This window comes from Anas platyrhynchos, chromosome 8 (genome assembly GCF_047663525.1).
Source record: "Anas platyrhynchos isolate ZD024472 breed Pekin duck chromosome 8, IASCAAS_PekinDuck_T2T, whole genome shotgun sequence".
NCBI lineage: Eukaryota > Metazoa > Chordata > Aves > Anseriformes > Anatidae > Anas > Anas platyrhynchos.
Window position 1 is genome coordinate 37622818 of NC_092594.1, and position 27403 is coordinate 37650220.

Below are 27403 nucleotides of genomic sequence, written 5' to 3' on the forward strand. Positions count from 1 at the left end.
ATTCTTAGCAAAATGATTCAACAATTTATATCGCATAATTTACGATATGACTTGGAAATGTTTTCAGACGATGGTATCACGTCTTTAATTTCAGAGCTTGACCTGAAAATCAATTTGTAAACACTTACTAACAGCCTTTTCAGTCGTTACTTTATTTTATTTTTTTTAAATCTTTTGCAAGGGTAATTTTATAGTACTATTAATAATTAATACATCCATAGGCATAAGAAACGTATACTTCAGCTTATACTCATCAGCCTCACCTGATTCTCTAGATCAGTTCTCACACTAATAATGTGTTAAAATATTTTTTCCTGTTTTGTGGTTTAAGTATGAAGGCTAAGCTAATGTTGAAGGCTGAATCTGGCAGCTCTAAAACACTTCCATGGTAAATACGTGAACTGTTTATAACTGTCCTTCGTGCTTTGGATTTCCAACAATTGGTTAAACAGAATGCAGATGTGGAAGGAAAAGGAACACTACCTGTTTAAAGAAAACAGGGAAAAAGGAAACTCTTGACAGAAGCTTGTTAGCTCTGACCATTTCTTTTGTCAGCAACAACACCAAAAGAAAAAGAAAAAAAAAAAAAAAGTAGTCTGAGTGTTGATTGCTCGGTAGTTTTAAAATTAATTTTTAAAAATAATGAAGGTCCTATATTCTTTGTAGTCTTAACTTGCAAGCTTTGGTTTAGACCAAAGCAAATTTCTAAAAGCACTATAGGTATTTGCCAGGTTTTTGTTTCCTGTAGCTGGTAATCCAGTCTGTAAAATGGCACTTCAAATTTAGGAAAATCTAATTCTGGATGAAATTCTTCTCTGATAAGGACGTGTTCGTGCATACCCATTTCAACTCAAAGCATGTTTCCAATTTCCTTTTTAAGACTACTGTTTTTCAGTTTGGATTTTCAGGTTTGGAGATTTTCTTTTGCTCTTTGTGGTCAGGCTTGTATCTAAAAATGGGTACAACTATTTAAATTATTCTTCATTCATTTATAGCTGCGATGACAACGTTAAACAGCTAAATTTATTGCATTGTAAATGGCATTGCAAGTAACTGTTATGGAGAAATTAGGTTTCCAAGAAAACATTTTTTTTTTTTGATGCACCAACTAAGACCATGAACTGTTTTTAAAGATGGAGGCTTCATAGAGGGCAAACCTTCTTTTAGGGTGACCTCCAGAACTGCTTTCCTCCAGGAGGGATGTTGCCCTTTGCTTCTTTGTGTGACCGCTGCCCTCTCTGTGCCTGCATGGCCCTCATCACAGCGTGCCTTGCCACCAGAGGGTGACTTCTGTGCCACAAGCGCGGCGCCCAGGGTTTGGTTTACCCATTTGGATGTTCTGTAATTTGTTTGGTATGCTTCTGATGAAGAACAAAATTAGAACGAGATCATCTTGGGCTAGCGCGCCCGCTACCCCTCTACCCGCTGATGGAGAACTTGGGCCCATCCAACATCTGCTTTATTTTGTTGTTGCCCTGCAGTTCGGTGCCAAAGGCAGAGTTGGATTGAAGGAAGGCAGCAGCAGAGGGACTTTGGGGTGATGAACCCATGGAGGCAAGGACGAGCCCCTTTATGCCAGGGCTATTGTTCAGACCTCGGGGGCTCTTGGGGGCTTCCCCAGCACCCCAGGAGTGTTCACATCCTTCCCCAAACCCTTTAATGGGGGAGTTAATGAGGGAAACAAACGCTGCTCGGGGGGGCTCGCGCTCTGAGGCGAGCTGCTTCAGCTCCCCCCCTCACGGGGCTGCCCCTCACGAGGGCTCCGCCGCTCTCGGCCTCCCCCACCAGGGGCAGGGCGAAAGCAGCGGGGCGGATCCCGGCCGGGCCGGGGGCGGGCAGCACGGCGCGGGCTGGCGGGGACCGCCGGGGCCCCACCGGCGGCCGTGCCCCGCGGCTCCCCCGCCGCCCTCCCAGCGCCGCGGCGGCTCCCCCTCAGCTCGGCCGGGCGGCGCTGCAAGATGGCGGCGGCAGCCGAGCGAGGAGCGGAGCTGCCCGCGGAGGAGCCGCCGCCGCCGCTGCCCCCATTGCCGCGGGGGGCTCGGCCGCCGCCCCCCAGCCCCGAGGAGGTGGCGAGGCGCTTGGCGAGCACCCGGAGGGAGCTGAGCAACAGGCGCAAGATCCTGCTGAGGAACCTGCCGGCCGAGAGCAGCAGCCAGGTGCGGCTGGGAGAAGGGGGGGGCTGTGGTGGGAGCTGCTCCCCCTGGGGGGGGGTGGCCGTGAGGTTTGGGGCTGCCTCATCGCGGCTCTGTCGCGACCGAGGGGAGCCCCGGCTGCTCCTCCCGGGCTTTGTTACCGCTGGAGGCGGCCCCGCTCTGCATCCCCTCTGAGGGGGCTCTGGGGCAGCTTGGTTTAATCGCTTTGTCGGGTTTGGGGGCACCTGCAGGGCGGGGGGGTCGCTGGGCTCGTGCACAAGGTGAAACCTGGAGTTAGGGCTTTTGTTCCGAGCCGCTCCCCGCGTCCCTTCCCTTTCCTTTCCCGAGCGCAAGGAATTTGGTTGCCCGCGGGGAGGTGCAGCGAGGACTCGCGGGTTCTCGGCAGCTCCCAAAGGGCCGCTCATTTTGGGGAGAAAATGCCAAAGATCCGCGTAACTCGCCCCACAGCGTGCTCACCGCCATGCCTGCATGCCGGGTGCCTTCGGGCTGCGTGGCCGTAGGTGCTCACCCACTCAGAAAGGATGATTTCGCCGTGATCCGAGGTGGTGCTTCACTCGCAGAGCCTCGCTGCCATGTGTGGCGACCTCGCGAGCTCATCGATAACAAGTTCTTGATAACTCACGGCTTGGAAAGCCTCGCTTATCCTCGTCTTCTCTTCAAGAAGCTGCCAAGCACGGCTGCTGGCACGGGGGCTTGCTGCTGTATCCCCAGCTGCTTGCTGCCCCTGCCTGGCACGGCATCGCTGTCAGACACCCAAGCGGGTGCACGACTCCCTCTTGTTCCACACAGCAGGTGCTTCGTGAATTCACCTCAGTTCGCCAGTGGCCCGGTTAAAAATATGGCTCATAAGCACCGAAACCATCAAATTTGATGCTGCTCGGTCACACAAAGACCGCTGCAAGGAAGTGTTAGCATGAAGGTCCAATTTGGCAACCGTGCAGTGCTGTGGGAGTTTGCCATTTTGTTTTGGCAACTTAAAAGTAGCGCTTTGGTGGCTTTCTCTCCATACATAACACTCTAACATTCCCCTGCTGCTAGGCTGGAAGCAGCACCATCACATCCAGATTCTGAATTACACTTGGAAAAGGTGCCAGTGTGATTTTTAACATCATCGAGCTGTTGGTGTTCATGTGTATAGGCAGAATATTCCTGCTGTAGAGAGGAAGTTTATGTCCTGGAGCAGTTTTGGAAAGGAGAAGTATGTTTGTGGTCAGGCACGTTAAGTACACCTTTGTACTTGGCTGTCATCTATTTCCAAACATTACCATGAAGCTTACCGGTTCTTGAATCAAACTAATACCCTCGGTAAACTGTGCAGAGGTGTTCTCTCTGCTGTTTGCTTCTTGAAATGATTGCTTAGACAAGTAAAATCAGGTAACATGTTGCTCCCCTGGCCAGTTTATTCTCCAAGAAGAAAGAGATGAACATCACGAAAATGCAAAGCCTTCCAGAATAGGATTTCATAAACATCTTCCTTTGCCAATTATAGCTACATATTAACTTATTTATTTGTTATCAGAGTTATAATCTTCTGTTACCTTTAGAGTTTTCTGACAGAAAAGCAGAGTACCGCAGATTTGTTGTCTCAGAAACCAAACAAACAGATCTGGAAGTGTCAGAAGCCTTCAGCACTTCAGGTGCTGGGTGTCTGTAATGAGGGGGCAAAGGTAACCCACGCTGGAATCTTGATAAGTGGGGTTTCCCTCAAAATGCATTTGGCAACACCTGTACTGCTAAGGGAATCCAGAGCCTGTTTTCAGGAAGAGGGGCAGTCTGGAGAACGCATTTTGCAGTCTCATGAGCCAAGGAAATCAGCATTCCCTTTGGGACGTTTTTCATCAAGTGGCAGTAAGTGATAGATCTGATGGGAGAACAAATTAAGTCAGAATTAACCCAAGAATGTTCTTTCTGCTTTGGCTTTTATAGCTCCGTTTGCAAATACGTACTTGCAGGATTAATACTGCTACAAGCAATTCTCTTGCTGCAGCCGTAGAGAAAGGTATTTTTGCAACAGACCTGTGGTAAGCGTTTTTATTACCACCTTCACCGTTCTTGCAAGCAAAGTCTCCGCTTAGTGTTCAGCTGGCAAGTTACTCAACTTGGTAGCGCCCTGTCGCAGTGAAGCCTTCCAGGCGTCCCGGTGAGCACCCACGTGCATCCCCGTCCAATTCCCCCAGCGCGGCGCCTGAACCGCACACGCCATCAACCACGGGGCTCAGCAGCCTGACGCATTAGTGCTGTCACCTCTCTGGGGCTGAGATGAAGCACGTGGAGAGCCGTGCAGCTATATCCCTGCTACTTTTTAGGTTGCTGGAACTATAAAATTAGATAGAAATGCGCTTTTATCGGGCTGACTGATTTCTGTCCATTGGGTTGGTGCTGTCAGTAAAACAACTTGCCAAAACATCTCTTAACTAATGTTTTCCTCCCTCCCTCAATCAAGTGTTTATCATTGCAGCTATATGAAAGCTAAGTCGAAAACCTGTTCAGTTGGCCATCGTGTTCCTTGTGGAGCTTACCTGCTCACGTCAAGGATGTTGCGCTGTGTACCAGCCTTCGGGTACAGGATGTGCTTTCCAAACCACAGTCCTCTCTCCTCCTGCAGCCCTTGCAGAGCATACTCTGCTGCCTTCTATTTCTTCTTGCAGTAGTGAGGAAGTGCTGTCATCGGAGTCATCAGTTTGTATCTCTATTAGTATGAAGGGCGTTAGGCAGGATCCAAGGAATCCTAGCGGGGCAGTGCTATGTGATGTTCCACGGTAAGACAGGCAAGATCATCCCACTGCTGTCCGTCGTCTTGAAATGTCAGCCGGTGGGTCTGTCCTTCTTAGCGTCAACATCATCTGATGCAATGTTGTGGTAAGACTGATATTTGTATCAAGGATCTTTGTAAAGAGACAAAGCTTGGTTGTGGTTGTTTGTTTCACTCTGGTCAATGTTTGGTAATCAATCGGCAATCCCACAGTTGGATGTCTCTTGCAATTGCCTTGTGCCAGTGCCTCCCTGATGAGTTGGTTAATACGTTTCAGTAGCAAAGAACACAGTTGCATATGATGTTGAAAATGCAGTGTCGAAAATTAGGTATCGCAGATTGAAAGCTCCTGGAACTGTCATAAAGCTGCTCCGAGTGCCCTGGGAGGCAGGAGGACTTCTGGGGGGAGGTTGGGAGGGAAGGAAGTGATAACAACTCTGTCACTGAAAGAGATATCAATAACTTCCGATGTGTAAGTGCGGTTGGTACCATACTAAACCGGGGAAGTTTTATTTTGTGGGAGTATCATATGGCAAATGAACTTCTGTGTGTTTGGGTGTTTTTTTTTAGCGATTATCCCAACAGATTAGAAGAATTGTTTTTGATTTCCCCAAGTCATTCATTTTTCAGAGTTAGTGGTTTGTCATCTCTGTCTGATGAATTTCCATAGGAGCTGTAGCTCACAAATGCGATGAAAGACAGCAGTCTGGTTCTCTGGCATACCAGTTAGGATCTCATGGAGTTGTTTTTAGAAGCAGTAGGACTTGGATTCTCTTTCTTGCTAATCATTGCTTGGATTTTTAGCAAAATCTCCAGTCTTCACTGCTAAGATCCGATGACTAGCAAGGGCTGTTCACTTTTTGATAAGGAACCTGTGGTGTAGAAGGTGTGCTTGTTTTCAATAAGCTTTTTTTTCTGCCCCTTATCATCTTTGAATGCAACTGTATTATAGTCACAGTTCTGCTTTTCTCCTTCAATATCTGAGACTAGAAAATGAAGGGAATGTTCTACTTAAATGTAGGTCATAAAGTAAATTAGGGCTGATTATTTTAATGCCCTGTCGTTCTTCTGTGGTGTGACCAATTCTAAAGAAAGATGAAACATTTAGGTATTCGTAGGAAACTGGTGCAATTCACTCAGAACACGGATTTATTTTGTGTTTGGGGGCCTCATGTGCATGTCCAGGTTTTTCACTGATGTTTGTTCTCGATTAAAAAAAAAAATACAACTTAAAATTATGCTATTTCAGTGGTTTTCTTCTTTCTGTCTTGATTAGCCACAGCTTTTCCATGTTCCTTTTTAATCAAAAACCTTTAATGAACTGTGGTGATTTAAGGAAATGCTCTTTCCCAATCTGTTGTATGCCGGACTTTTAAGTGGAAGGGGCCTTTGTGTTTCAGATTGTCCTCTGTCACACTGACTGCACATGAAAGGCTTATTGCCCGGATAGCGAGCAGCCCTCATGCCTTAGGATGTACATGCTTTTTGATTTTCTTTATTGCTTTTCTGTTGTTTTGTGCTCTTCCTCTCTGACATTACCTCCACAATGTCTTTGTCATCTTTCATTTAGCTTCCATACAACCCGGCATACTCGGGATGATGAAATTAGTTTCCAATCCCACAATCTTCCTCTTTTCAACACATTAATGCATCTTTGGAAGACCAGAGAATTACCTTTTTCATTTCCATTACAGTTCTGCTAAGAAATTGCTCTTCTTCTGTCTTAGTGACAATATTTTCTTAAATTATAGTATGAGTGATCTTTGGAGGGTATGGTTTTACAATTGTGGAAGTCAGTTCTCAAACAAAAAGATACCATTGTTTTAGCATGCCCTAAAGACAGTTTATGGTCTAGAATCCCAGGCTAGGTTTTATTTCCAGTTCCATAGTTTGTGACCCTGGGGCAGTGCCAAAGGAACGTGCTGAGCAGAAGACTCAGGGCCAACCTCTGTCCTCCCTGGATGCCAGGTAAAGATCTGCTGCACGTCCTGGGCTTGATCCTACAGCCATCGCTCACAAAAGAAGAATTTTATTTAAAACAATTTAAAAACTGGAGGATTTTTCACAGAAGAGAACATAGGTCACCATGAGTTTATACATGCAGCCTGCATGGTGAGCCCAGTCTTTGTCTGCACCTGCACTTCTTCGGAGCAAGGGAGGCTTCATCTGGCAGTTGATGCCCAAGTGGTGAAAATTTGGGGATTTCCTACCTCAGGAGTCACTAGCAGACAGGGGATGTTTAAAATTGCACCTTGCACCAGTCCTTGTGTGCTGTTCTCCAACCCTTGGTGCTGTGCACTGTACTTCTTACTCTCCAGCAGGTTCTGTGTGATTTTTCCTCAATAACATTTAATTATTTTAAAGCGTGTTGCAGCTCTCTTGCTTAAAACTTTTTCTTTATTATTTTTTTTATTTTCCACAACAGACTTGATATATCTGTCGTGAAGTCTGTGTGGCATGTCATGGACTCGGTCTAGTGGTCTAAAACTGAATTAAATGAACTGTATCGTTCATAAACTTAATGCTCTGCCTCTTTCCTGCACTCATGGTGCAAATCTCACCAGGCACGGTTAGAGCTGTTAAATGCTTCTGTTGCCAGAACAACGTAATTCAGTATTACATCTAGAGAGAAAAAAATACGTGGTTTTGGGGTGCTGTACTCTTGTATATAGTTTGTTGATCCAGGTGATGACTAAATATTTTTTGCTTTTTTTCTTCTGCTGTTAGGTCACCTGGTGTGACCAGGTGATTTTAATATAATTCATAGCTGAGCTTTATTGATTTGGTATGTAGGGCAAATGTGCCTGCTAATGACTCACATTGCTGTTTAAAAAAAAAATAAAAAATCCAGGTCATAAAGCATAAAGACAGATTGTCTCTGAGGAAGGCATTCTTTCCCTTTGAGAGATGCAAATTTCAAACTGATAATATGTGGTAAAAACTCACGCTGACGCTTCTCTACCCAAGACAAGACAGGACAGGCCAAGAATTAAAGTATTTCAAGACAACGTTTCTTGTGACAGTAAATAATACGTTTTGGAAGGGTGTCCAGCCCATATTTACTTGTGCTTTCTCTTAATTCCCCTTGAATATATTTGGTTTTTCTTTTCCTGCCCGGTATGTCCTTAAGTATGTCCCAGTACTTTCCTTAAGTATGAATGGATTACTGTCTGGTTAAGATTTTAATTTTTACTAGTTCTTCGATTAACTAGCTTTTGAAGTCCACTTCTGAGGACTCGTAATGGTTACTGGGGTATTGGGATGCTGGCACTGGAGCTGCCACGGGGTTCGTGACGGCTGTAGCTCTCCTTGTAAGAGCCTCCAGCTCGTGCTGCCCAAATTTTGTAACCTGGCCTGGCGCTGGGGTGGCAGCGAGGCCTTCCCATGATAGCGCGCCTTGCTCTTGACCAGATGTTGGATTTCTTTTCCAACCTTAATGATCTCTGACTGCAGAGGGAGGAATCCTTCAGGAGAAGCAGTTTGGTTGGAGGCATTCAGGAGTCCTGAGCCTGGTGGCTGCCAGGAGCAGGGCCCAAGCCACGGACATTTGCTTCTGCCATGCTCAGGGGACAGCCACGGCCGTTGGCTGCATCCCGTGGGGTCAGAGCCTGCCAGGCACACACCCCATTAAATAAATTAAAATGGAAATGTCTTCATTCTTTTCTAGCAGGCACCAGCGTTGGAAGGTGAGGGGGAGATTTACAGAAGCGCCCGAGTCGCTCTTTTAAATAAGACGCAAGCTCAAAAGTTGGCTTGGTACTTCTGAAAATATTATGAAGAATCTTAGGCTAATGTACACAGATATGTAGATATCTGTTTAATTTGAAGGAGTATATATTTGCTTAAGAGTCAGCGTGCTGTGTTTTATTTTCGTAAATTGTCTCAAGCTGTCTTTATGTGAAAAATGCCCTCGCCAAAATAATACCCAGACGCAGTCAGGCAGTTGCAGGTCTCAGCCCCACCGCGGGAGCACCAGACACTAGCAGTGTGTGCTACGACTTGGGCAAACCGCTGTTAAAATCCTCACAGTGGCCTTTTGGAGTGACTTAGCTTAAACTAGGGTATCGTTTTAAATCTTCTTTTTGTCCTCGTAATTTTTAACATGAAGACCTCATGATTATCCCATGAAGATAAGTTTGCTACAGGCTATTTTCCCTCTCAATTAAAATTTCAAACAGTTGCTGGGAAATCATCTGGCTCACACAAAAGACCTTCAAGAGAGTGTTATGAACCATTTGAAATAGTATTTCCTGCTACTTAACCGCCTGATCAAACTTTCAATGTTACTCTTGTAGTATATGAAATAAAAATGGGTGACTATGTGCCCCTTTTTCTGAGCAGGACAGGAGCAACTTTGTACTTTTGAGCTGTACGACTTCACAGAAAGTGTCATTTCTCCTCAGTATCAAGGACCTCGAGGACCTCTCGTTGCTGCCCACAGCCAAGTCACCTTCCCGGCTCGGGTCTTCGCAGTGTGCCTGGCTTATTTTGCTTTTCAGAAACCATATCCTTATCACGTCTGATGAGGGTGGCTGGTAGATCGAGAAACAGCCATATTTTATTAATGTAGTATTTGACAGCTGTTAGCTAGTGAAACTAGAGATTGGTGTCCCTTCGACTAAAAGGGGTGCACCTGATACCAGTCGCAGAGAGCCCAATTAACCCAGGCTGTATATCGCTGAGTTAGCCCGCTGGCAGGTTGGCTGGGCTGCTGGAAATTGGCTGCACTGAAACTTTCAGACAAAGTTTGCTGATTATTTTGATACTCAAATGGTCTTTTGCTAGCACATATGGGACTTCCCCAACTGAAGTATAAACACGTCCAAAGCATCGCTGTCTTCCTAGGATGATTAATGTCCATCTCTGCATTCTTGCCACTGAGCTGATAGTTCATGGGTTTTGTGGGGCACTGGCACGTGTTTTGCTTTTGTTGGGGAACAGCTTTAGCAAACTAGCACACCTCTTGCACTTGTTCCTACCCCACCTCTCCCACTCTCCTGCTCTTTCTCCATTAATTAGTGGGAGCAAATAATGCCGTTGGGGTTGATTCTTCATTGGACACCTGTGCAGTAATTGATAAATGATACTTTCTGTGGGGTATTCTGGGCAGGATTCACTGCTGCTTGAAAGAATATTCATTATTAAAAGATCAAAAATCTGCTAAAGTGAACTTGAGCGGTTAGAGGAAACTAAAGCAGCTGTTTTATTTTATTACAGTGTTGCCTGTCCTCAGTAAATTGCATGATGTGATGTTGCTGATATCTCATCTGTGTGGCATTTTAACTCTACTAGCTGTGCTTTTGAGAAATAGTGGTGGGGTTTTTTTTGCTATTTAATGAACTGTGATGTTATTTGTCTTTATCAAAAGACAGCCAGCAAGACGGTCTGTTGTGCTTATGAGACGTTGTATAATGAAAAGTAAATTAATCACATTCAGTAAGCCAATTCTTTACATGAGATAAAAACATTGCTGTAGCAGTATAACCAGCTCTTCTAAAAACAAATATTTGATAGTGTTTCTATGGTAAAGTTTTCTGTTTATCGGGAAAGTTTTTGTTTAAAAAGTGAAGCTAAATTTATACAGTTATTTATTTGGTCTGGTGAATTATTTCTCTGATGTTACTTGTACTTTTCTCTTTCAGGAAATCCATGACTTATTTAAAGATTATGAAATAAAGTATTGTTATGTGGACAGAAATAAAAGAACAGGTAAGAAATTAAAATCTTCCGGTGTCACACATTCCAGTTCTGTGATGAAATGAGTGAGGAATATCATCTGCTATGCATGCCCCTTGGCTGTACACTTTGCCAGCCTCTTCTGAAGCCAGTGGAGAATTGGAAACTCTATTGATAGTAGTGAGAAATAGGCTGGCCCTGCATGGTATCTATCAGGCATATTCCCCTCAGTCAGTTTCTCTTTGAGCCTAATCTAACCTCAACTGTCCAAATTCCTTTGAACAACTGATCCTGAGGCTTCTTTTAGCACAAACCTTCACATGTGCATATGATGTGATCAGAGGAAAATGTACCTAGCTCCAGATGCATTTGTTTCAGGTAACATGAGCCTGAAGCAATTTAAAGGAATAGTTAAGTCTTTGAAGGAAACGTTGCTCTGAATTAAATCTTTTATTATCTAACTCAGATCTTCCATTTACAAATCAATTCTCTGTGTAGGGGAATCACAGATTTTTAGCACTTCTGAGGTACAGAGATGGACAAATGTTCCTGTACATCCTGATTGCCATAGATATTAAAGTCTGGATTACCTCAGGAGGTACTCTTGGATTGAAGGACAAATGTGACTGTGGCAGATTGCTATCAGGATTTTGCTTAGATATCTGACACCTGCCCTCATAGGACTGTGTTTGCTGTAATGGGAATTTTTTAAAAATACAACTATTAAAATCTCCTGGGTTACACCATCTTAACTTGTGTGATACACAAAGAAGTTCTGGAGGTTCTTACAGGCCCACCTCTCGAGCCTGCCCAGGTCCTTCTGGATGGCATCTCTTCCCTCCAGCATGTTGACGACACCACACAGCTTGGTGTCATCAGCAGACATGCTGAGGGTGCGCTCAGTCTCACTGTCCATGTTGCCAGCAGAGATGTAAAACAGTACTTATCCACCAACGCTGTAAACCCATCATAGAAGGCCACCAAATTTGACAGGCATGATTTGCCCTTAGTGAAGCCATGTTGGCTGTCACCAGTCACCTCTCTGTGGTGATGGACGTAGATACTATAGTGTGAACTACTTGTGTAAGGAACTCCATTTGTATTGATTTTTTTTAGATACATTTAATGTCTTTTTAGTTTGATGGTCAGAACTTGTAGAGCTCTGAAGACCTTCCCAATGAGATCTTGTAAAATTTTCCAGAGTAAAAACAATGTTTTCACTTGATTACACAAACTAATTTAGAATAGCAGTAAACACAAAGAAGAAGCCTTACATGACCTCAGAACACTTTGAAAATGCATTTTTATCTTAAAAAAGATTGAGTTTCTTTAAAATTCATTGCATTTATCCATATATTCTATGTAAGTATTCCTAAATCACCAAGTGTTATACTGTTACAGAAATATGTCAAAATGCTGGATTGCAAAGTAAGTAATGTAGGTAGCCCAGGAGTATTTTAATCTGTCTGAGAACCAGATTGTTGATTTCCATGCCTTCTCATCTATATCTGATTATCGATACATCTCTTGCGTTACTACAAATTGTAAAATCCACTGCGAATGTATTGTTTGTATGTTTGTTCAAGTTAATTGCTTCAGGATGTGTAACAACATCCCCTTTAACTAGACCAGCAGAACTGAGATCTCAAATATTACATGTTTTACTTGCTTCTTTTACTTTGCTACAGGATAGTTACAGTTACAGCACAGACCAGAACTTGCTTTAAGAACCCTGTGAATATTTATATTTTATTTAGAAATCCTCGTTTAGACTGTTTTAACTTCTGGTTATTTAGACATGAAAGAAAATGTTAGCATTTCTGCCTCTGAATGGTGTCATCTTACAATTCATTGCTTTTTTCACATGTGCAGTGATGTTAGTGGAAACGGATGATTAATAGGTGATCTGGAATAAAAGATGTTTTCTGTTTAAAGAATAATCTTGCAACCAGAGCTTCCTGGAGTTGAATTTCAGGAAGCGATTGTATTGCAGTATGGTAGCTTTTGCTGTGACTAGCACAAATCTACCCGTAGTCATGGTGTGGTAATTGATAGCGAGGAAGGCAGAAAGCTAAAAAAAAAAAAATAAAAAAAAAAAAAAAATGCTGTGTTTAAAGGGAAAAAAATAAAAAGCATTGTATAAGTAATTGTACTAGGACATCTGATTTATGACAAAGAATTCTGTGCTGCTGTTAGGTTCAGGATAGCTAGGAATATTGTGTGCTTTTTGGCTCTTACAAAAGTGATAATTGTGTAGTGAGGAGGAAAGCATTGTTTATACTTGTTTCTGGACAACTGAGACTCCAAATTTGGGTGTAGGATAAGAAAATATGGTTAGCACAGTTTTCAGGCTGTGGTTTCAAACAAGTTGCTTGCGCTGAGCAGTATTGTTGCTGCCAACTTGCTTCTTTTGCCTTTGGACCTTTCTAACTGGGCTCCTTATTTTTCTATCCTGTTTGTGAGTATCCACTGTGAGAGAAGTCAGGAGAGGCAAAGTGGAAACGGAGAAAAACTTCCTGCTCTGTCTTCAAGAGATATAGGGAGAATTGATTTTGCCCTGTTTGGATGCGTTACGTTGGCCAACCTCCTTATGGCAAAGCTTGAGTGCTCAGGGAGGTTGTGGTGTGTGAGCACTGGGCTGTGCTTGGCATGCCTATGTGGTGCAAGCAGAGCTTTCCTGGGGTGTTTCTGCCTTGCATTAAGTTACCTGCAGGCAGAACTGTGATATTTATTCGGTGTGGCAGACACTTAGGGTGGCATTTGAAGAGTTGAGGGTAAAGCCTGAGACAAAGTGTGAAGGGATAACAATACCTTTTGTGGGTTAGCTTTCCAGTTTCATTTTCAAGTTAGAATGTTTTAGCTTTTTGAGTTCTTCCCAAAGAAATTAATTCTAGATGTGTAGGAGCAGTTTAATGTTTTATGCATACAAAGGATTGAAGTGTAAATATGGCCTCAGGGCTGAACAATGGGTATTATTAAGTTTCCATTGGTCTCTGTGGGAGAACAGCATACAGGAAATCAGCAGGAAACGACTAAAAGATACTTCATCACAATTCATAGTGGTTCTCAAAATTACATTTTATTAAGAAAAGTTCTTTTATTAAGAAAAGGTTGCACATAGACAAGTTCATATAGCAAGTGTTAGGTGTTGCAGAATTCTCGTCCGCAGCTGATGGCACCATCTGCTCCTCTGTAGGACTCTCCCGTATGATGTTGCTGCGACTCCAGCGGTGCGTCAAGGAGAGGCGGCCAGGAGCGTGGCACCATGGGCTCGTGTCCATGTCCAGCGCTGAGGCTAGCAGAGAAGCAAAAGCACTAACAAGCGAACCCCTGTGTGTTGTGCCACCCCCCTCCTGGGCCCACCCTGTCACCAGCCCCACTCTGATGTGGCCGTGACATCAGTGGGGCTGGTGCCAGCGGCACAGTGTGGGAAGGGACTGGGTGTTGACCTTCCTCAGCATGTGGCCATGGAGTCCAGGGATCTCTCCTGTAGAATGTTGTCGTGTCATGGGCTCGCATCCATGTCCAGCACTGAGGCTAGGAGAGAAGCAAGTACAGGCAACAAGAGAACCGCCATGTCTACTACCAGGCCTCTCCTGGGCCCACCATGTCACCAGCCCCACTCTGATGTGGCTGCGACATCAGTGGGGCTGGTGCCAGAGGCACAATATGGGAAGATTGGGAGTTGACCTTCCTCAGCAAGTGGCCATGGAGTCCAGGGATCTCTCCTGTAGAATGTTGATGTATCATGGGCTCGCGTCCATGTCCAGCGCTGAGGCTAGGAGAGAAGCAAATACGGGCAACAAGACATCAGTGGGGTTGGTGCCAGCGGCACAGTGTGGGAAGGGGCTGGGAGTTGACCTTCCTCAGCATGTGGCCGTGGAGTCCAGGGATCTCTCCTGTAGAATGTTGTCCTGTCATGGGCTCGTGTCTGTGTCCAGCGGTGAGGCTAGGAGAGAAGCAAGTAGAGAAGCAACAAGAGAACGGCAATGTCTAATACCAGGCCTCTCCTGGGCCCACCATGTCACCAGCCCCACTCTGATGTGGCCTGACATCAGTGGGGCTGGTGCCAGTGGCACAATATGGGAAGATTGGGAGTTGACCTTCCTCAGCATGTGGCCATGGAGTCCAGGGATCTCTCCTGTAGAATGTTGTGTCATGGGCTCGTGTCCAGCGGTGAGGCTAGGAGAGAAGCAAGTACGGGCAACAAGACATCAGTGGGGTTGGTGCCAGCGGCACAATATGGGAAGGGGCTGGGAGTTGACCTTCCTTAGCAAGTGGCCATGGAGTCCAGGGATCTCTCCTGTAGAAGCAGACACGTCTCCAGCGGAGTGCTGGAAGAAGGCTGTAGCCATGGTCTTGCTCTGTCCTTTTCCAGGATTCTATCTGTAATAATAAATAATAAAAAAAAAAAAAACAGCTGGAGGGGAGCAGCCGCCCTTCATTGCCATGGGGGGCCTCTCCTCTCCCTCCTCAGCCCACACTCATCTGGCTGCTCCTCGGCCGGACTGGCCGGACTGGCCTGCTGCGGCCCTTTTATAGCTGCTCCCCCTGTGACACAGCCACCACCAACATTCTGTCCCCTGTTACACGGCCATGGCATCACCAGGACCCGTGCCCACTGAGCAGAAGAAGTGGTTAAATAAAATAAAGTAAAATAAAGTAAAATAAATGTATAACAACAACTAACAGCCACTTGTAATTCTGGGGAGGGAAGTTCAGCAGCTGTAAGATCGGTTTGAAGATCAGCAGCTCAGCAAAGGTTAAAAGAGCATCAAATCCTGCAGGCACTGCCTACCCACTGCCACATTTTAAAGATTCGTGTGGTACTTGCTGCTGAGATTTGTGGGCTTGAAGGCTCAATTGCAGCAGAAAAATGTTTGCTGTCTGGAGGTGATACTTCACACTTTGGGTATGAAAGATGTCCAGTGCCCAACCCTGTGTCCACAAGTGCCTGACAGTGCTGAGGATGTCTCAGCCAGAGCTGTCGACTTGCATTGTTCTTTCTCTTACGTGAACCAAAGATTTTGCCAGTGGCTGTCCTGTGCTGCACCCTCGAGTGGGACTCAAGAACAAAACCCGTAAATGATCTTCCATCTGCTTGATTCACTGCAGACTGTTACATCCTCTATAGAGGATGGCAAGATGGCAAGAGGCAGCAGGCACAAAGCAAAACCCGGAGGGGGTTTCCTCTGAACATCAGGAAACGTTTTGGTGCTGTGCACGGGCTGCCCGGAGAGGTGGCTCAGTCTCTGTCCTTGGACGTCTTCAAAAGACGGCTGGGTATGGTCATGGGCACCCAGCTCTGGTGGTCCTGCTTGAGCAGGGGTTGGCCTCCAGCCTCTGCCGGTCTGTGATTCTGCAATTTTGGGAAATATCCTAGAGACTCAAAATGCAGAAAAGATGCGGTAAATCCCTAGTGAGAATGTATGGATGCTGCCTTCAGAGAAATGTAGTTGAATCACCAATATGTTGACCTAAGTAGAAAACGTAGTTACTTTTTGTTTCCCCGATGTAAAATTCTGTCGTGTTACAAGTAGTGAGGTTTTGTGTATCTACGTTTCTCCGATTTTTAAGTATATATTGCAGCATTTCTTTTTATGTACTGTGTCTTCAGAGTAAATCCCAAACTCTTATTTTTCCTCTAACTTCTACTGCTAGGTTTTGTGTTGTTTTTTCTTAGAGGTGAGGGGGGCTATAGCACTTATTTGTAAAGTAGTAAGTGATGTAACTTGTTCTGGTCTCTTACAGCATTTGTTACTCTGTTAAATGGAGAGCAGGCTAAAATGCCATTTGGTAATTTCACCAGTATTCTCTTCGGGGAAAAGAAATATCCGTGCAACTCCAACCAACGGATGCTTTGCTGTGCATCACTAATTTGCCCATTTCGTTTATGTTAGAAGAGTTTGAAGAACTTGTGCGTGCTTATGGCAATGTCGAGAGGTGTTTTTTGGTGTATAATGAAGTTACTGGACATTACAAGAGCTTCTAAAGGGGGAAAAAATAAAAAGCATTGTATAAGTAATTGTACTAGGACATCTGATTTACGACAAAGAATTCTGTGCTGCTGTTAGGTTCAGGATAGCTAGGAATATTGTGTGCTTTTTGACTCTTACAAAAGTGATAATTGTGTTTTAGGTTGGATGTTAGGAAGAACTTCTTTACCGAAAGGGTTGTGAGGCATTGGAACAGGCTGCCCAGGGAAGTGGTGGAGTCACCATCCCTGCAGGTCTTTAAAAGACGTTTAGATGTAGAACTTAGGGATATGGTTTAGTGGGGACTGTTAGTGTTAGGTCAGAGGTTGGACTCAGTGGTCTTGAGGTCTCTTCCAGCCTAGAAATTCTGTGATTCTGTGAAAGTGTGAAGGGATAACAATACCTTTTGTGGGTTGGTTTTCCAGTTTCATTTTATTTTCAAGATAGAATGTTCTAGCTTTTTGAGTTCTTCCCAAATGAATTAATTCTAGACATGTGTAGGAGCAGTTTAATATTTTATGCATACAAGGGATTGACGTGTAAGTATGGCCTCATGGCTGAACAATGGGTATTATTAAGTTTCCATTGGTCTTTAACGGAGAACAGCATACAGGAAATCAGCAGGAAACGACTAAAAGATACTTCATCACAATTCATGGTGGTTCTCAAAATTACATTTTATTAAGAAAAGTTCTTTTATTAAGAAAAGGTTACATATAGACAAGTTCATATAGCAAGTGTTAGGTGTTGCAGAATTCTCGTCCGCAGCTGATGGCACCATCTGCTCCTCTGTAGGACTCTCCCGTATGATGTTGCTGCGTCTCCAGCGGTGCATCAAGGAGAGGCGGCCAGGAGCGTGGCATCATGGGCTCGTGTCCATGTCCAGCGCTGAGGCTAGCAGAGAAGCAAAAGCACTAACAAGCGAACCCCTGTGTGTTGTGACACCCCCCTCCTGGGCCCACCCTGTCACCAGCCCCACTCTGATGTGGCCGTGACATCAGTGGGGCTGGTGCCAGCGGCACAGCGTGGGAAGGGACTGGGAGTTGACCTTCCTCAGCATGTGGCCATGGAGTCCAGGGATCTCTCCTGTAGAATATTGACATGTCATGGGCTCACGTCCGTGTCCAGCGGTGAGGCTAGGAGAGAAGTACAGGCAACAAGAGAACCTCCATGTCTACTACCAGGCCTCTCCTGGGCCCACCCTGTCACCAGCCCCACTCTGATGTGGCCTGACATCAGTGGGGCTGGTGCCAGTGGCACAATATGGGAAGATTGGGAGTTGACCTTCCTCAGCATGTGGCCATGGAGTCCAGGGATCTCTCCTGTAGAATGTTGTCGTGTCCTGGGCCCGTGTCCAGCGCTGAGGCTAGGAGAGAAGCAAGTACGGGCAACAAGACATCAGTGGGGTTGGTGCCAGCGGCACAATATGGGAAGGGGCTGGGAGTTGACCTTCCTTAGCAAGTGGCCATGGAGTCCAAGGATCTCTCTTGTCGAATGTTGTGTCATTGGCTTGCGTCCGTGTCCAGCGGTGAGGCTAGGAGAGAAGCAAATACAGGCAACATGACATCGGTGGGGTTGGTGCCAGCGGCACAATATGGGAAGGGGCTGGGAGTTGACGTTCCTTAGCCGTGGAGTCCAGGGATCTCTCCTGTAGAATGTTGTGTCCTGGGCTCGTGTCCAGCGGTGAGGCTAGGAGAGAAGCAAATATGGGCAACAAAACGTCAATGGGGTTGGTGCCAGCGGCACAATATGGGAAGGGGCTGGGAGTTGACCTTCCTTATCATGTGGCCATGGAGTCCAGGGATCTCTCCTGTAGAAGCTGACACTTCCAGCGGAGTGCTGGAAGAAGGCTGTAGCCATGGTCTTGCTCTGTCCTTTTCCAGGATTCTATCTGTAATAATAAATAATAAAAAAAAAACAGCTGGAGGAGAGCGGCCGCCCTTCATTGCCATGGGGGGCCTCTCCTCTCCCTCCTCAGCCCACACTCATCTGGCTGCTCCTCGGCCGGACTGGCCGGACTGGCCTGCTGCGGCCCTTTTATAGCTGCTCCCCCTGTGACACGGCCACCGCCAACATTCTGTCCCCTGTTACATGGCCATGGCATCACCAGGACCCGTGCCCACTGAGCAGAAGAAGCAGTTAAATAAAATAAAGTAAAATAAAAATATAACAACAACCAACAGCCACTTGTAATTCTGGGGAGGGAAATTCAGCAGCTGTAAGATCGGTTTGAAGATCAGCAGCTCAGCAAAGGTTAAAAGAGCATCAAATCCTGCAGGTACTACCTACCCACTGCCACATTTTAAAGATTCGTGTGGTACTTGCTGCTGAGATTTGTGGGCTTGAAGGCTCAATTGCAGCAGAAAAATGTTTGCTGTCTGGAGGTGATACTTCACACTTTGGGTATGAAAGATGTCCAGTGCCCAACCCTGTGTCCACAAGTGCCTGACAGTGCTGAGGGTGTCTCAGCCAGAGCTGTCGACTTGCATTGTTCTTTCTCTTACGTGAACCAAAGATTTTGCCAGTGGCTGTCCTGTGCTGCACCCTCGAGTGGGACTCAAGAACAAAACCCGTAAATGATCTTCCACCTGCTTGATTCACTGCAGACTGTTACATCCTCTCTAGAGGGTGGGAAGAAGATGGCAAGAGGCAGCAGGCACAAAGCAAAACCCGGAGGGGGTTTCCTCTGAACATCAGGAAACGTTTTGGTGCTGTGCACGGGCTGCCCGGAGAGGTGGCTCAGTCTCTGTCCTTGGACGTCTTCAAAAGACGGCTGGGCATGGTCATGGGCACCCAGCTCTGGTGGTCCTGCTTGAGCAGGGGTTGGCCTCCAGCCTCTGCCGGTCTGTGATTCTGCAATTTTGGGAAATATCCTAGAGACTCAAAATGCAGAAAAGATGCGGTAAATCCCTAGTGAGAATGTATGGATGCTGCCTTCAAAGAAATGTAGTTGAATCACCAATATGTTGACCTAAGTAGAAAACGTAGTTACTTTTTGTTTCCCCGATGTAAAATACTGACGTGTTACAAGGAGTGAGGTTTTGTATATTTTGTATCTACATTTCTCCGATTTTTAAGTATATATTGCAGCATTTCTTTTTATGTACTGTGTCTTCAGAGTAAATCCCAAACTCTTATTTTTCCTCTAACTTCTACTGCTGGGTTTTGTGTTGTTTTTTCCTAGAGGCGAGGGGGGCTATAGTGCTTATTTGTAGAGTAATAAGCGATGTAACTTGTTCTGGTCTCTTACAGCATTTGTTACTCTGTTAAATGGAGAGCAGGCTCAAAATGCAATTCGGAAATTTCACCAGTATTCTCTTCGGGGAAAAGAAATATCCGTGCAACTCCAACCAACGGATGCTTTGCTGTGCATCACTAATTTGCCCATTTCGTTTACGTTAGAAGAGTTTGAAGAACTTGTACGTGCTTATGGCAATGTCGAGAGGTGTTTTTTGGTGTATAATGAAGTTACTGGCCATTCCAAGGGCTATGGTTTTGTGGAATATATGAAGAAGGACTCTGCTGCGAAGGCGAGACTGGAACTTCTGGGGAAACAGTTAGACGAGAGCACTCTCTTCGCGCAGTGGATGGATGTGAACCAGCTGACCACAAGTCTTATTCACTCCAAGTGCCTTTGTGTGGATAAATTGCAAAAAGACTACACTGATTCAAAAGAACTGATGCAGGCTTTCTCACTGAAATATAAACCTGTATTCTGCCAGGTATGTTGAATATGTATCTTTTGGAAGATCAAGGTCATGATTTAAACAGTTCTGTATTGGTGTACTTCACTGCTTGCTGTCTTATCCTTTTATTTTCCACTCAAGTGGTGAATGAGTATGCATCTGCATTGCAAAATATGTTGTGGTACAAACGTTTTATTGGTCCGGGTTCACAGTGATTGTTACATGTCATCTGGGAATTCTGCAGGAGACCGCTCCCCTTAAGCACCAGTAAAATGTTTATAGCACATCCCCTTCTCATGTATTTTATGGAAAATGATTTTAGAAATATTTTAGAGAACTTCTAAAGTAAATGTTGCAGATGGTTTTATTGCTCAGTAAAGCAAGCCAGAGTGTGTGAATACTGTAAGTGCAACAGTTCAAGGAGATCAGGAAGAATAAATGTATAAAATTAACACATTTAAGAAACCTCTGCAAATATTTAATGAGTTTTTCCTTAACTGGGGAAAATGAGTCACTGGGCTTGATGGGGATAGAAGTGCTGCATCTTTTGGAAAGCTTGCAGGTGCAGAAGAGGTGGATCCTTGCTAGCCTTTGCATGCATAAAGGTTTCCTTTCTGTCTCTATGGCTTGTGAGATGCTAGACCACACAAAATGTCGTTTGTAGAAGCGCTGCAGACAAACATACCTAGAGAGACAGTAAAAAGAAAGCTTTGTGTGTAGTCACAGTTGGGTATGATTTCACTTGTTTTTTGTTTTCTTAAGTATCTGGGAAGGCTGCTTAGGGATTAGCTTCAAGTAAGGCCTGATCCACCTGTAGGCCAGCACATTTTCTTTAGTGCTATTTTGGATCCCCAGTAATTTGTTGTCAGCACCATATCCTTATACTAGCTTGATCCAAGTACATGGGGAGAGGAATAAATTGCAAGTAATTCCTTCCAGAAACTGCCCATCCCTTGTTATTTTGTACTCGTGTCTGTTTCCCGGATTGAATGTCTCTGACTTCTGTTTCACTTCACTGCTTACTAGGGTGAGCAGCCTGTGCTCCCCAGTATTTTCTTCTGAAATAAGGTATTGCGTGCTATAACGAAGTCACTTGTCTAATCTTTTTTTTTTAATTAGCTAAATACATCAATGTTTTAAAGTCTTATAGTTTGGGGCATTCTTCCAGCTGTCAGATAATCCAGAGGCTGTTATCAGCTTCCCCAGCAATATTTATCAAGGTATGTGTGTTCTTTAGAGCTCTTGCTGGAGGTGAGTCTTTAGCAATGGCATTGAAGATTTTATAACCTCTCTTTTCTTGTAAATCTCTGAGATTTTTATTTCAGTTGTTACTGTAACTTTATGCAGCCGAACTGTTGGGAATAGGCTGTGGATTTTTTTCCAGTTAAAATCTAGAGAGGTTTTTACTTTTCTGCTTCACAACCAGTGTCAGTGGGTCATTTCTGATCATTTTGGGAGTGGATATTTTTGCCTAAGCTTTACTCCCTCCCTTTTCACTCCCATTTTTTTGTTTGATTTAAATCTGCTCATTCTGTTATAAAACTCTGCAAACAAAGGACAGAGCATTGTTTGACAAGTAAGCCTGTTTCCAGTCTGCTTGATTGATCAGTCTGGCATCTTCTGTTGGCACTAAATACAGCCACAGACTTCAGATTCTCCTAAAAGGCAGTATATAGCAGTAGAATTTGCATTGTTGTATGTTTCAACAGCTATCATGCAGTCTGATGAATGACACTTGTGTTATTGTAGGCTTGAAAACTGAACAGTAAAGAGTTTATAATTCTTATCCTGAAAAAAAAATAAATAAATAAAATAAAAATTAAAAATAAAATAAAAATGTAGAACACTGCTGTATTTAAATTCTTCTTCTCACCCTTTTTATTCTGTTAAATAACTGTTAAATATATTTCACAACTCAGGTTCTCCATGAGATTACATGGAAGTTAAGGTGGTAATTCAAGTAGACACAGCACGCATGCCAAAGCTAATATGAAGCTATGATACTTATATTTAGCACATTTGAAAAAGAAACATACTAATTTGGGTAGGCATTAACATAGTACGTCAACTTTTAGCAAAGTATTTTGCAGGGGATAGGTGAACGTATTTCAAGACGGTTCCTGAAATTCTCCATTTCGCTCAGTGTGTTGTGAAATGTTTTTTCAGTTTGCTCAGGATGAAGACAGCTGTATTGGCGACTTTGCAGTGGTTGAGTATGAAACTGCAGAGCAGGCTGAGAAGGTGCAAGAAGTCACCGATGGCATGATTATCAAAGGGAAGAGAATCCAGGTGTCCTACTGTGCTCCAGGAGCGCCAGGCAGAAGCACATTAGCAGCACTTATAGCAGCACAAAGGATGGTAAGATTTTGCAAACCTGTTTTCAGAATGAGTTTGTTATACCTTGAGCAACATGTGTTGTGTGAAAGGGATTCACTGCTTTGCATTACAAAAAGTAGCCAAGCTTCTGGAAACCTTAGCTGTTTGGGTTTTTTGTTTGGTTGTTTGTTACTGTTTTTTATCTGGTCAGCCTAACTCAGTCTGTTTCCTAGACTAAAGAAGGCAATATACTGCAAGGAGGAAGGGTGAAATATGGCTAGAAGATATTACAAAGTTACACTTGCATAGCTTTGGGATTTTATTAAAATCAATTTTCTGCAAGAGAAGTTGTTCTAGTTCAAAACAAAAGTAAATTGAGGTGGAGACATTTGATGAGCTAAAACAGAGTTTTAGTTTTGGTTTAAAACAGACGAGAATTTGTCAATTTTAAGATAAATTTCAGGGTAGGAGAAATAGTTTAATTTCATGCTCAATATAGAAGAAAGCTTTTTATACCCACTTGTCATATCAAATTATTTCCTAGAAAATGGGATTTGATAAGTGTTACAAGAAGCTGTCTTAAAAGTAGAAGCAGAACAGTTTCGTTACTTCTGAGAGCTTTAGCCCACATCTTCATAAAAGAGATGCGTGGTGCTATTACAAGATAGCATGAGTTTTTGTTAACACTGCCTCTTGTATCCTTTATTGATAACACTTTCTTGGTTAAAAGGGAAAAAAAGAAATGCCTCTCAGGAAAACGATACATTTGAAGTTCTGGAGGAGTAGTTTGTTAGTCGTTTCATTTGAAGGAAAAGGAGCAGGGGAGAGGGAAGCAGATGACTGGATTATTTTTTTTGTGTAAAATAAAATATGTACATTAATGTTACACAACTTTCAGCTCTTTGTGATCCAAAAAATAATAATTTGTAATGTGTAAGTTGCCATGTTGACCTGTGATTTATGCCTTTAGCTACTCCAAAAAATCTTGCAGGGAGGGTGGAAACATCGAGATGCTGTTAAATATGTTAGGGAGCAACAGAAAAAGTGTGAAAGTAGAAATGTAGTAAAGGTGAAGAAAGGTGAGAAGGACAACACTCATATTACCTGAGGAGAGGTAGTGCTGGAAGGTATTGCCAGTTAGCTCTAGAGAACAAAAGTGGAAGGAGTTGATTGTTTAGGTTTGGGATCTGGATGTTTGAACTTCGATCTTTATGATTCCTTACTCAAGGAAATAGATTTTTTCCAGGGATGTAAATGCATTCTTTGTTATCTCCTGTTTGTAACATTTTTGTATCTCTCAATTTGAGATGAGAAACAATAGAAAAGGATTGCTTCCAGAGCCGAATGCAGTGCAGATTATGAAAAGTTTTAACAATCCAGCAATGTTGCAAATACTACTGCAGCCCCAGTTGCGTGGACATGCTGTTAAACCTGGTAAGTTGTTTTACAAAGGGGTTAATAAAGAAACCCTGTTCTTAGTGAGACAAGGCTTTCTGATAAGGAGAGAAGCACCCATACTCTTTCAAAATCCGTGTAGACACTGTGTCTGTGTAGACACTTTATTACATTTTATACAGTGTAAAAAGATGATTTGATAGGTTATTGTGTCTGGGTAGAATATAGTGTTAGCTATAGAAATGTTCTTACATTAATTCTGTGGTCTCTCAGTGTCATTCAGAATTAGGCTTAAAATGAAATGTCTTTTGCAGATTTAATTAAAATTGCAACTTTAAATCTGATCTGGGATCTGAATTTGCAGTCCAAGAGTCTCTCCTCTTGATTGCAGTTTAAAGTCATTATTCACTTGTATGCTACCATTGTCGTACACAACAGTAGGAACAGCATGAGCCCAAAGCATTCTCTGCCTTCCCATTAGGATGGATGTGAATAAATGTTTTAAGCAATCATCATATTCCTGATAGTGAAGGTATTAGGAACACGAGTGGAGACGGATAATTTGAAGACTCAAGTGGAAAGTGGAGGACAGCTAAGTTTGTGATGTAAATACGACAGTATTTACATATACCATACATTTATTTACAAGTACAATACATTGCTTCTCACGTCTCCGTATTTACAATAACACCAGAAGATACAAAGACATGGTGTGGGAAGTGACTATGTGTTTCAAAGCACCTTGGCTAATGCCCTGGTCTGGCAATCAGCTGCAGGCATTTCTGCCTCGGAGCTAAACTGCCAGCTTTAGAGGAGCTCCATGAAAGTACTTTTGATCTCTAATGTGTTGTTAATTGCAGATCAAAGCTGGCTGCATTGAAAGGTTTCCTTATAATGCCCCATTATATACTGGAAAGTTTTGTGGATACCAAATCTAAAAAATATAGAATAACTATTATAAAGATCATTACTTATATGATAAGTAATTACTTATACTAACTTATAAAGTCACTGCAACTTTTTCTTGTTTCTAAAACAGTTCTTGGAACAGGTTTTCCTCACCTTATAAATACAGCAGTTGGCCCTCCTTTTCTACAGCTGAATAAAGTTCATCAGGTAGGTGTCAAAACAGTTATTTCTGGAGATCTCAGCATGAAAAAAATATTTTAAAATTTTCAAAAAATTGCAGCTAAGATCAAGTGAGCTTACTAAAGCAGTCTTTTAAAAAACACACTCTATGATGAGGTTCCTACGGTGATGTAAGAGCAGGAGATTGCTTGCTATTCACAAGTGACATATTTTACCTTAGCCTAGCTTTTTATTTGCTAACATCTGCTGATGTAGCAATAACTGAAAAAAAAAAGTCAAGCTACTTACATGTCATACAGAGACTTAATTCTTTTATTTTATTCAAGCCAAGAAGTTTAGCATCAATGTTTTCATTTTAAAACTCTAAAGAACCAAAATGTGCTATATATGCCATAAAAATAGTAACTTGCAAACGTTAGCTCTTAGTAAAAATAATAATAATAATAATAAACAACAACAACAAAAGCAAAACAAAACAAAAGTCTATAGGCTGCTTCAATTGTTCTCAGAGTATCTGTAATTCATTGTAAAGTTGATGGGACTTCCATATGGACTCCAGAATTTCTGAAAGACCCTATAAGGGATATTGGTCATGAACTTGTCCTAGAAAGTAGTGAGAACAAGCTAACATAGCGCCCATAACCATAGCAGTTCATTTGACCAGTGTAGCTTTCACCTTATATCGAGGTTCTGTCAGAGATTTCTCCAGCTCTGCCAGGAGCCAAAATGTGTAATTAATGTTAACAGAGGGGGTTATTCCTAAGTATCCTTGAGGGACTAGTCAATTGTTTTGACTTACTATTTCTGATGTTTCAGAAATTCCCATTTAAAAATCCACTTCGTTATTAGTTCTTGTTTGTGCTGTTCTTTTGGCAAACATAGACTTAATAGATCTTTAAAAAGACTAAATTAAAATACAGAGTTACTCATTATATTAAGTATATTTAGCTTTTCTCTTTCTTCTGTGCTAAAAAACCGCAGGGTGAATATATCCATTATGAATGTGAAATATGTTATTTAATTTTCCCCCATCAAATGAATTGCTTTTGTCCTGTGCAATGAAAAAAATATATCATCATTTGCTTATACTTCTTGTATTTAAATGACATTTTCAATTGGTATATTTAGTTGCTGGGGCTCTCTCTTGGAGAATCTATGCTTCCTTGGAAGGCAATGTGAATGTTTTCTAATCACAGCTGGAGAGAGGCATGTTCTACACAGCTAACTGTGATTGATGATGATCCAGTGTTTTTGGCTTAGAGTACTGTAGCCAAACAACTTAGTTCTTTCTTTTTGGATGGACTTACTTGTCTAATTCACTTCCAGGGAGCCTCCTGTCACTTAATTAGCTCCAAACCTGATCTAATAACCTGAATTTTACTGACAGTGATTTGATTATCCCAGATCCTTCTATTAGGCACATTTTTCTGTTATTCAGTGACTTATTTCAGAGTATTCTCTAAAGCCAGAGAACCAGGTCACTGCTGTTACTGTCCCGAAATTCAGTATAGAGCATTCAAGAACAAACAGTGTCTTAGCTTAACTCTCCCCACTACCTCCTCAGTCACACGCTGATTCAGCTTCCTGTGTGTCTTGTTTTTGCTGCTTTATGTTCAAAGATTTGTAAAGTAATTTAATAAGTATAAAAAATATTTTTAGAATAACTGTGCCACAACATTATGAAATAACTGATTAAAAAAAAAAAAATCAACAGAGAGAAATTTGAACAAGTGGTTATTCATCCAGTACTCTTTCAGCTCTGGAAGTAGCATGACTTAACTTTTTTCTTTTAATTTCTCTTAGTTACAATTATCATGTGCCAATACAATGCATTTTGAGCTGTTGCAGTGGTGTTTTCCTGAGTCATCCAGCTAAGTCTTTATTAACCCAGAGACTTTCTTCTGAGGAATCTAACCAGTCTGATTTTCCAGTCTTTTATTTCTGAAAGTTTTGCAGGTGAACTTTTGCATATTCTCTTTATTGATATAGTGAAGTTTAGAAAGAACATGCATTAGTGACCATAAATAGCCATGGCTAATTTCTACCAGAAATTGCTAATACAATTAAAACAGCAGAGGCACAACTGATGTATATATGGCTCTTTGTGTTAGGCTGCTTGTTTCTGAGTCCAGAATCCAGCACTGCAGCTCATCAGATTTTGTGCGACACTCTAATTTGGTGTATTGTGTTAGGTTTTAAAGAGTTAGAAAAACTCTGAAGGAATTGTTTAAGAAAATACCATGTTAAAGGCCTAGAGAGGGTTTACCCTTACGAATTTGACCCTACCACACAGAGATACTTAGGCATGAAAATATGTGTGAGGCGTGTTGCAGGAGAACGTAAGATCTGCAAAGCCATACA

The 27403-nt window shown here is 43.0% G+C and overlaps 1 protein-coding gene across 7 annotated transcripts in view; it reads left to right on the forward strand.

The window, feature by feature from the left end:
- The first annotated feature begins 1799 nt into the window (after positions 1-1799).
- Positions 1800-27403, forward strand: part of RAVER2 (ribonucleoprotein, PTB binding 2) — a 37473-nt gene continuing 11869 nt past the window's right edge. For 5 of the 7 annotated variants that reach the window (XM_027463794.3, XM_027463791.3, XM_027463792.3 and 2 more), the window contains exons 1-6: positions 1812-2156; positions 10548-10614; positions 19809-20278; positions 22409-22600; positions 23866-23992; positions 24993-25069. In XM_027463794.3, the coding sequence (XP_027319595.1) occupies positions 1959-2156; positions 10548-10614; positions 19809-20278; positions 22409-22600; positions 23866-23992; positions 24993-25069 (1131 nt within the window). In that variant the 5' untranslated portion in view covers positions 1812-1958. Of the gene's footprint in view, positions 2157-10547; positions 10615-19808; positions 20279-22408; positions 22601-23865; positions 23993-24992; positions 25070-27403 lie in introns of all 7 variants that reach the window. The other 2 variants (XM_027463790.3, XM_027463795.3) reach the window with 2 other exon arrangements.